This window comes from Lytechinus variegatus, chromosome 14, assembly GCF_018143015.1.
Source record: "Lytechinus variegatus isolate NC3 chromosome 14, Lvar_3.0, whole genome shotgun sequence".
In the NCBI taxonomy this organism is placed as follows: domain Eukaryota; kingdom Metazoa; phylum Echinodermata; class Echinoidea; order Temnopleuroida; family Toxopneustidae; genus Lytechinus; species Lytechinus variegatus.
In genome coordinates this window covers 11281889-11292323 of record NC_054753.1, presented here as the reverse complement: position 1 = coordinate 11292323, position 10435 = coordinate 11281889, and the positions used below count along the sequence as shown (strand labels likewise).

The following is a 10435-nucleotide window of genomic DNA, read 5'->3' as shown; positions in this document are numbered from 1 at the left end:
TTCAAAAATGAGCCAATCGAATAGTTTTCATACATCATTTTAATTCATTTATTCATAATCAATTTCAATCATTTCGTAGCATAATAATAACAAGAACAACACAAATCAACATAGGTTCATTGCAAATACAAAGAATACTGTATTAAATACACCGGATCATGATATATAATTTATGCAAGTTTTACACACAATCAACTCAGCTATTCTTAGAACAATACCTTTTCACATGAGGCAACGAATTTCATGCTCTATTCCATAGGAAAACGTTTTTTCTTTTACATATCAGAAGAAAACTAAAGACCACCACACTCTAAAAACAAATCTGTCAAAAATGACTAGTTGATAGGGTCAGCTGGGTGCAACTGTTATTCTAGTCATATTTGACTATTTTCTAGTCATATTTTAGTAGAACAGAGTGATTTCTGCCTAGCATATATATGTCAGAAATGTGAATATCAGTGATTGCCACATCAGTTGCTCCCAGCTGACTACTGGTCTAGTCAATTTGACTGATTTGTTTTAAGAGTGCACATACATACGATTCGCCTACGACCCGAACCGGGAATAAAACGTTATGACGATTGATGAGAAAGATTTAAATCGTGGAACGAACTAGAGATTAATATTCTGAATCGAATCAAGTGCTATCCGATTTCGAAGAATTGTATTCGACATTTGATATGAACATTCCCACCCATACAATCTTAATGATCAAAATTTCCGAACAGTGGTATGTAAACGAAATTCCAGTCTATTTCGATCCACCCTGAAAAAATGGAAACGTAAATTCAATTCCAAATCGTAATGACGTCGCCATCGGCTGCGACTTGAAGCTGATTCTTGTTTTATTTTACTCCGACCATAATGCTTGTAAAAAAGAAGAATTTTTATTTTAGCATTTTTAGCATTTTGTCGAGCTACAAATAAAATCATTTCATTTCTTACAACTTTCATATTACTTTAATGCAAAATGCGATGTTTTATAAAGATCACGTCAAAGTCGGACCTTGTAATGTGCGGTAGACTTTACTTTAGAGTGTGTGGTGGCCTTAAGATGCACGTCACTAATTTTGCAACGCTGTTCCAATGAAAACTCGCCCATGTGGAAAAAAAGTATTACAAATTCGCTTGTATCCACACAATGGATCAAGATTTGAAAAAAAAGACATTGAAGAAAATATATCAGCATAAATTAATTTAACAAAAATACTGTATGTTTGTTCATATTTACTAAGACACGTAGCACGAAGCACTAGGGAAATACAAAAATCTGCCGAGTTTGTAAATAATTTTAGCCATTCTGAGATATATAATTTCGTACAAAAATAAAAAGGTACACATCCTATGCTAAAACACTTAGCACTTTTAAATTCCATATTTAACTAGTATTTTGTACAAAATACATGATTGAACTTCAAATACTATTATACACTTCTTTTGTAACCGCACGGAATAAAATCATAAATATTTACCTTCATGTACTTTTTATTTCACTTCTACTAAATATATTTACTTGCATTACTCTATTATGATCAATGAAACACAAAGTTGATTTTAAAAATATATATCAGTGTTATAAAGGTAGTCTATTTCATGTTCGCGAAAATTTCACGAATACACTTTGGCATTTTGTACAGAATAAATAACATATCTATAAATCTCAAACTATTCTCGCAACCAACAAGTGGAATCGAAGTTGAATACAGTCAAGAAACCACAATTGCGAATGCATTTCCTAATTCCATGTAAAGAAAACGCGTTTGACGGAAAGAGACAAATAAAATGGAAATAAAATATTAAAGATCGCGTATTGCCTTGATGAACACATCAAAGGAAATACTGAAATATTCCGTCTATAAACGGGGATAGTATATGTGTCATAGTACTATTAATATTGTTTTCACTCAAAGACTATTAAGTCATTTCTAATACACCTTAAACACCAACATATAGTATATGATTGTCAAGCAAATTCACCCTGTTTTCTTATTGTCGTAAAATAAGTTGTCTCGATTGTTTTTTTTTTAGGTAAATAACGCACGTATTGAATGAGTGATACATATATTTTTATTACATCCTCATTTTCATACTGTTTGTAAAGCTAGCACAATTTCTTGGAAAACATTAAGAAAATTAGTATCAAGGAATGTTTGTTTAATACGTTTAAGAATTGGATTACTGTGTCACTGTTGCTTGAGTCCGATGTTGGTGTGCTTTTTATCGAATTATCTATATTCATTTGTCATTTCGGAAAAAAAATAGACCAGCATTTGATTGTCAAAATATATTCCAAAACATTTCTTTTATTGAATACATTATTGATAATTTTCTCTTTTTATCCAGAACTTCTCTCATTCTTTAATATATTCACACACGTTTAAGGAAAAAAAACAGACATACATAGAACAATGATAAAACATTTGGTCCCCTAGATATCAGTGTAATGTGTTTATAACCTGTAATGAACATCGTAGTTCAATGTCAAAATATATTCATGTTTACGTCTGAATAAATCTTCTTCACAAAAGACTATTTTGTATCAACTATATTATTCTCTTTTACCTATGTTCAAACACTTCTCATTTTGCACATAATCATTTTTTTTTATATTATTTTTGCATATTTGGCCAATGTGTATATGCCCAAACATATTTCTACCTTCCAAAAATACTGTATTTGGGGCCAAGAAAAAGCTTGACTGAACCAACTGGTTGAGTAATCCTTTTCATAACGAAATTCTCGCACCATTTGATCCAAAAACTTATATAAAATACATATTATTTTCAACAACGGAAATTTTAATATTAGAGGTTGGAGTTGTATTAAATACCTTTACAGTTATACCATTCTCATGATATTTGTTTATTACATGGTCTTCATAGGTCTATTCAGGTCTGTTTACGAACAATTGATCAAAATCAACTGTAATGCCCTACTTTCTTTTGTTGAGGGCGTCCTTTCTGAAACCACTTATTGACAATGATGCCCGTATTGGTGTCCAAATAGCAATGCTTCTCCTTTGGAATAAGACTCTTACACCGCATCAAAAGTTCAAAACTCGAACTCTAACCCAATGGGCAAACAGTTTCACATCTGCTATCTACCAAAGCAATATCACGCGATCACTCAATTGCAGCATTCTTCAAAACACGAATGTCTATCAATCGAACAAATTTAAGTGACATTTTGGCGAACTTGACACCGCTATTTCGCTGGTTCCTTCTCATTCCGCTGACATTGAGTGCACTAACATAATCGTTGGAAGTGTTCAAGCCATCGAAATACGCACTGGCGATCTCACAATCAGGCAGCGAGACCTTACGCAATATTCATCCTCTTTTGAATGTCCCTTTATGTTCTTCACATTCATTACCCTGTGTCTCGGGAAAAGTGTGGCACATCCACAACAAAAAAATTATCTCAAATGTTTCTTTTTGAAGGTGGAAGAGTGGCCATCGTGTTCATTATGATATAAAGGGGCGCTTCCCTATGACAACTTGGGTTTTCTCCTTGATTTCTTCTCCGCGGAGATCTCTAATATCGTTGGTAATGTTGTTGGTACTGTTAACGTGTCTTCTGTGGAGAGATAATGAGAAACGAAAAAAATATTAGCAAAGTTAGCAATAATAAAATATCGGAATTTATTCTTAAACTTATTACTGATATTATGGAAATATGATAGCAAATTGAGGAAAATTAACATACTTTATTGCTAGTCTCACTAATATTTTTTTAACTCCTGCTTCAACGCATTTTTATGTTTACATTTTCAATACTCTCATCAGGGCCCCGCAACACACAAAGAATATCGATTGATCGCTATTATTGAAGAACAATCCTGACTGGTTCCAAGATTTGCATCCAACGATGGTCTTAATAGACCCAAGATTGTTTTCCATGCGATTCTCTCCATTGTCACAGGGGTGCTCCGTCCATCTAACTATTCATATATCTATCAATCATTCCTTGTTTATTTTATCTATCAATCTATCCATTTTCTTGTCAATGTATTTATTTACTAATTCTTATATGTCAATGTTATAAATACCGCATGTATACCATGTTGTTCTCCGTACAAGTCTCTTCATTGATACAAGGAAAATCCAAACAACTCCGTAATATATAAAAGCACAAAATCACGTGGTTTTTTTCGTAGGATATGTGCGATCCCATTTTAAACGTAGATAATTGTTGCATCTTACCTTTACATCTCGGGCAGCATTCGCCTTTTGTTCTGATTGTTTCTTGACAATTAAGCTGAGGACAGGTTCTTCCCTTGCATTTCGCCTGACCATTCTGCAAAAAAGAGAAGAAATTGAAAAGAAATATTGAATTAAATTGGCCGTTTGAGGTGCTTAACACAAACAGGGGACAAAGCGGGAATATTCATGAAATAGATTTTAAAGGGCGCAATTTACAATATCAATTTCATCAAAGATTCTGTACACATTTGTCCACAAAATAAAAAAAAAACACCTTCTATGGACAATGGCGTAACAACATTTATGATACTTTCAACAAGTGCTTTTGTGTCACACATTGAGTTGACCCTATTTCCGTATACATGTGATAGAGCGATTTTACAGACATAAAAATCATCCAACGAAATATTTATCAACAATGGGATACAAAATACAATATGCTGTACTCGATTGCTAGAACATTTCGTGCAAATATAACATGACGTCACAATTATTTGATAACATTTATAATACTGGCCTATTTACGCTTCTACATTTCCCTTTGTGTGACAAACATTATGAATAAAAGCTTTTGGGGAAATGGGGGTGATTTTTCACAAAGGTCAAAGGTCATGCTTACCCGACATCTACATCTGACGCAGCTCATTGTACCAAATGGCGACACAAGAGGATGCCATTCGGCGCCATTTCTATAAAATTCACCGAGGAACGAACATCCTACAAAGATGAAGACGAGAACAAGAAACATGCGACATGTAAGCACCGGGGTTTACAAGGGAAGACAATTGAACATTATGCGCGGGACTAAGGGGAATATCCGATAGAATATATACTAGGAATGAAAGGTTTATACACCATTAGATGTAATAAAAGAATAGGGATATGGTCACATTTATGAAATTTGAAAAGAAAGTCAGATTTGTTCTGTCTTAGTTTTGGGGCAGCGTATTTCTGGACGTAAGAAGACAGTTTTAATACTAAGTCATCATATTAGATGTAAAACCGGAAAACAAGATTTAGGGAGGGGAGGATGGAACATTCAATATAATCATGCCTCATACACCATAATACATTTGTACACTGATATGCAATTACATTATTTTGATATCATCACTTTTATCACATTTTTTCATGCAAATATGTAACATTCAAACAATTTTACTTGAACATGTATTTATAACATTGCTTAGATTGCTAATCAAGTTTTTTTCCAGCCTTTGTCGACGATAGCCATTCTACATTCTGTATTACAACGTCCAAGAAATTGGAAAGTGTATTTAATATTAGAAAGATAGTGACAAAGAATGAGAGAATGATGAACAGAAAGGGAATAAGAAAGAAATAAATGAATGGGCTTCACTGGAAAAGGAAGAAAAGAAGAAACTGGTAAAGGAAATTGAAACGAATCTTTACAAAGAAAGAAGAAGTAATATGAAAGAGAGAAAAGGGGTGTATAAAAGACAGAAAAAAGGAACAAGAATATCATAACTGAAGACTGGAATGAAAAAAACTTTTACGATATGTCTGCATGTACAGAAACACATATTAAGAGCTCTTGAACATTATAGCACATATTATTGCATGGTTATTTTCATCATGTACCTTCTGCCTGATCTACAGTTTTACAGTTTCATTTAGATAATACTCAACAAACGGGTCCATACTACATTCGCACAAACTAAACCGAACCGACCAATAATTTGCCATTTGAAATAACGTTTAATCTCTGATCGATCTAAGGTAAGTTTCCTTAATGAGGCTCACTTGCTCGACATGCATTATGGGAAATATGGAACTCTGGGTAATAACTTACCTTTTTCTACTTCATCGGCTTGCAGTAATGTGTCGTCCACTGGTGGTTCTGTCGGCGGTGTTGTTGGCTCTGGTTCTATATTAAGAGACAAAAATACAAGTAATTTTATAAATGTTCCAAATTACAGAAATCCCCAGCTCCATGCTTGGTTAACTTGTCATTTGCATTCCTGAAGTTGCTTGCAACCTTGGAAAGTATCGTGTTTTGCAGCGTCACTACAATAAAACATCACAAATTAACAAATTATTTGTCCCTTTAACAAAAAACAAGTGCTAACAATTACAATTCACATTTATCACTGGTAATAATCATGACAATGTTGAATACAAAATAATGCTCTAATAGTAAAGGGTTCTTTGTAAAACTCTAATGTTGAATTTAAATTGATTTACCTGGACAAACTTGGCAGCAATCATTTGCGTTTAGTCGAATTGGTTTTGGACAGTCTAATGGCGGGCAGGCGAGTCTTGAGCAGTTTAGTTGGCCACCGGACTGTTAACAAACGATAAAATAAACACAAACACGGTAAGATATTGACGATCGTCGAAACTGTTTCAGTAAATAAAATCTTTAGTGATTCTGCGTGAGCACGTAATCAAGTGTATTGTTGCGAGAAAATACGACATTCGACGTACATGCGGAAGCATTCTTGCGCAATGGTTATTAATTAACCGATTGGGTGACGTCAATACCACGTGACACGAGATTCTAGCTCTGATCAGTTGATATGACACCCCCCCCACATGTACATTTCGTGTCAGAAGCAAAATAAGAATGAAACAGTCGCACATGAAACATGAATTGGGAAATCGAAATCAATGAAAATATCACTCAATATTTCAGCCAAATGATGACACAAGAATAAAACAAGAAGATGGAAAAAAATATTTCAAGATGAAAATGAATGAGTGCAAAGAAGATGTGAATAGACCTATGACTGTCCATGAAAATAAGTCACTTTTTTCATGAAAAACACTTAAAAATCAATCAAAATTATATTTCTTCACAAAGATAATTCCACAAGTATCGCGCTAAAAGCTCTACATTCTGTTTGCGCTTTCAGAAATGAAATAAAAGTTTATCACATGCTGCTCTGTCCTTTCGTGAGGCAAACTGTCTTAAATCTTCATGACATAATTTTGAAAAAGATGGAAGACATATTTTTCTTTGCATTGGATGAATAATGGATCAACAATTTGATAATTTTTGGCTAAAAACCTAACCGATGTATACTAACAGCGCTGAATCCTATCTACATGAAAACTCTTGACAGCGGATCTAAATGTATCACTTATTGTCATATTAAATATTGTCACAGGTTTTTTATGGACAGATATTTGTCGACGGGAGTAAATTTTCCCTAAATTTCACCTCAATCTTCTCGAAATCCCTCATTATCACAAAAAAGAATTACACAAAAAGGCATATTTTGCCACTAGAAAAAAATCCGTCAAATATATGTCTTCCATTGCGAGCATGCTGACATAAAATGCACCGCACTCGGTAAGAGAAGAGGGAAAAAGTATGAGAAGTTGACAGAAATAAGAAGAATAAAAAATGAAAGAAAATAATCAAGATGAAAGGCTGAACTCCAGACTAACCATGCAAGTACAAAGCACGCATGTAGTATATCCAAATGGGGGAATATACGGATGCCATTGCGTTCCGATGCGATGTACCTTATTGTCGCCCTTGTAATGGCAGCCAGGCTCCTCAGGTTCTTCGGCTGCTCCAAGAAGAATGAGGAAAAGAAATAAAAATGAAATAAAACTTCTAATGAGCATGCAACATCAAAGGGAAACAAAGTATGTTTGTAATAAAAGGCCCAGTGGTTTCATAGTCTGCTGAAACAGAAGTCAGGTAGGAAATAAGTTTCATATTTTAAATTTAAGAATATCACACTGTGGCATTTTGCAACTTGGGATTACAAGTTTGTAGTATAAATACACTGAATACCGTAGCTCCTTTGCTGTATTTTATGCAGTACTTTCGTTTTAATAAGCCCTTAACCACAAGATCTTCAGGATTGACTAATAATTAAAACTATTTCATAAATCACTATAGAGTGATTAAAATAGATACAAACTTTGTATTTTAAGTCATGATCAGAAATAAGATCTGGAAGTCCTTATACAACTGTTAAGTAATTCTCAATTTACATCGTGTTCGTATAATGCGTGTAAGAAATCGCCGCTTGAAACTCAATTTTCTTTTTAATACAGTTACCTATTACCGACAGAGACACCATAATATCAATTCTTTCCTATGACAAATTGTTAAATGGTCGTACAATTACAGCAAATCAACAAATATTTGTAAAATCACGGCTATTTTAGAAATTGGATACCTGTGACCAATTTGACACTCATTTTGCAATCTCCGTTCATTACATGGAGTAGTTTCGATAGCCTGAGGGCTGAGAAGCGCAGTTTCTGAATGAGTCTTGTCACGGTCTCTTTTGGCGCTATTTTCTATTACCCTCGTTCCTTCCTCTCCAGGCACTCCTTAAACGCTTCCTTTGACTTATGAACGGATAATGATAAACTCTCATGCTCTCTCTCTCTTTCTTTCTTTCTTTCTTTCTTTCTCTTTCTTTCTTTCTCTTTCTTTCTTTTTTTTTTCTTTCTTTCTTTTTCTTTCTTTCTTTCTTTCTTCCTTCCTTCTTTCCTTTCTGTCTTACTTTGATCTATTTCTTTATTTTTAAGTGTCTCTTTCTCTTTGCGTTCCCCTCACTCCTTATCGTTTATCTGCTCTTCATTAACTCTCTGACTTGTCTTTTCCCCCTTGCTCATTCTCTCAATCTACCCTTCACCCCCTCTCTCTATCCATCTTACCTCTCCTTCTCTCCCCCCTCTCTCTCTCTCTCTCTCTCTTCGTCTCCAATTGTCTTCACAATCTCACCCACGTCGTCTCCCAACCCATCTCCCCTGTCTCTCCCACTCCCCCTGATAGCTATCGTCTCCTGGCCTTTCTAATCATTATCCAACAGATCAAACATGACATTCTTTTATTGATTGCTAGTGAAAACATTGAAGATGCTATTGCACTCTTCAGCAACGTTTCCATTGCCTAAGGATCCCAAACTCAGTGGAGGTGGTGTACCACAGTGTACATTGCTATCTACACTATCTACGCTATCTAGTAGATGACACATTTAAACAGAAAGGGGTGGGCAGTGTGGCTGATGTGGCGGATGATAGGGGTGCATGTATTAACCCTGACAAGGATTACACCAATAACGAAGCCATTTCCCTCCCCGAACTGGCACTTGGACACGTCCTTTGGGAAGGCGGTAAGGAAGCGGGCGTACATGTCGGAAATTAAGTTAATTCAGTCATTGCTTAAGACCAATGCTTAACAAGCCCTAATCCTTAGGTTTCGATTGTCGACGAAGTTGACACAAACTTCAATTAGAGTGAAAGGTTACACTTTCATTAGGGGTCATTCGAATATCCTATACCCCCTTTCATTCAAAATCAATGAGTGTGACTTTGATATAATCATTAAACGGATCATACCGCATTCTTAAAAAAGGAAATAAATCCTCAGTATCATAGTCCTTGTCTAGCTATCAGTATTCCCAAAATGCAATCAGTTGATAGATCTAGGCACAAAATTTTTAGCAAGTTCTTATAAGACACCAAATACTCTCATTTAAAATGGTCAATGAAATAATATGATTGGTCGTATAAATAAATTATTGTACAAATAGAGTTTGAACTTACGTTTTGGACAGGAGGGGCAGCATTCACCAGGAGCAATGACGGAGTTTTCACAAGACAACTGAGGGCAGATCACTGGGTCACAGATTGTCACCGTTTTCTGTTGAAGAGGAGGAAATGTAAAGAAATCGATCGTCACATTTTCATAATTGCATGAAAAAAAAATATATAATAGTTTAACAGTACAAATGTTCATTGTGAACAACTTTGATGCAGAATGTTTCAAAATGGACAAAGAAAACTAAAGAAGCAAACGTCTCTGTAATGATAAGATCCGCCAACTAAAATACTTTGATTATGGTATATTTTTGTACTCCTACATTGGCACAATCAGGATTGAGAGTGTGAAATCAAAGTGGTTTTTATTCATCCCTTGAAGCCCTACCTTGCATGTGCATGTGGTGCAGTTCCTGTCGTAGTCCGGTGACCAGGTGGACATCGGGGCGTGGTATCGACCTTCGAAGAAGCAGGAGTTGGGGTCGTCATCGACGTTGATGGCGGGCATGGGATCATGGACGGGGACGAGGTTGTTACCGTTGGATGATCCATGGCAGGTGTTTGGCAAGATGATCTGATGATATAATAAAATCATGAATCATGAGCGTCATATGCCTAATTGTCATCATCATCATCAGCAGCATTATCATCATCATCACTATCATCATCATCATTACCATCATTATCATCATCATTCTCAT

The 10435-nt window shown here is 35.1% G+C and overlaps 1 protein-coding gene across 2 annotated transcripts in view; it reads right to left on the bottom strand.

Moving 5' to 3' along the window:
• Nucleotides 1-1499: 1499 nt before the first annotated feature.
• Nucleotides 1500-10435, bottom strand: part of LOC121427607 (chordin-like) — a 61986-nt gene continuing 53050 nt past the window's right edge. The window contains exons 16-23 of one of the 2 annotated variants that reach the window (XM_041624088.1): nucleotides 10123-10308; nucleotides 9741-9837; nucleotides 7695-7741; nucleotides 6408-6507; nucleotides 6016-6090; nucleotides 4822-4919; nucleotides 4203-4296; nucleotides 1500-3576 (exon numbers count right to left, since the gene is read on the bottom strand). In XM_041624088.1, coding sequence (XP_041480022.1) covers nucleotides 3488-3576; nucleotides 4203-4296; nucleotides 4822-4919; nucleotides 6016-6090; nucleotides 6408-6507; nucleotides 7695-7741; nucleotides 9741-9837; nucleotides 10123-10308 — 786 coding nt within the window. In that variant the 3' untranslated portion in view covers nucleotides 1500-3487. Of the gene's footprint in view, nucleotides 3577-4202; nucleotides 4297-4821; nucleotides 4920-6015; nucleotides 6091-6407; nucleotides 6508-7616; nucleotides 7742-9740; nucleotides 9838-10122; nucleotides 10309-10435 lie in introns of both variants that reach the window. The other variant, XM_041624087.1, reaches the window with a different exon arrangement.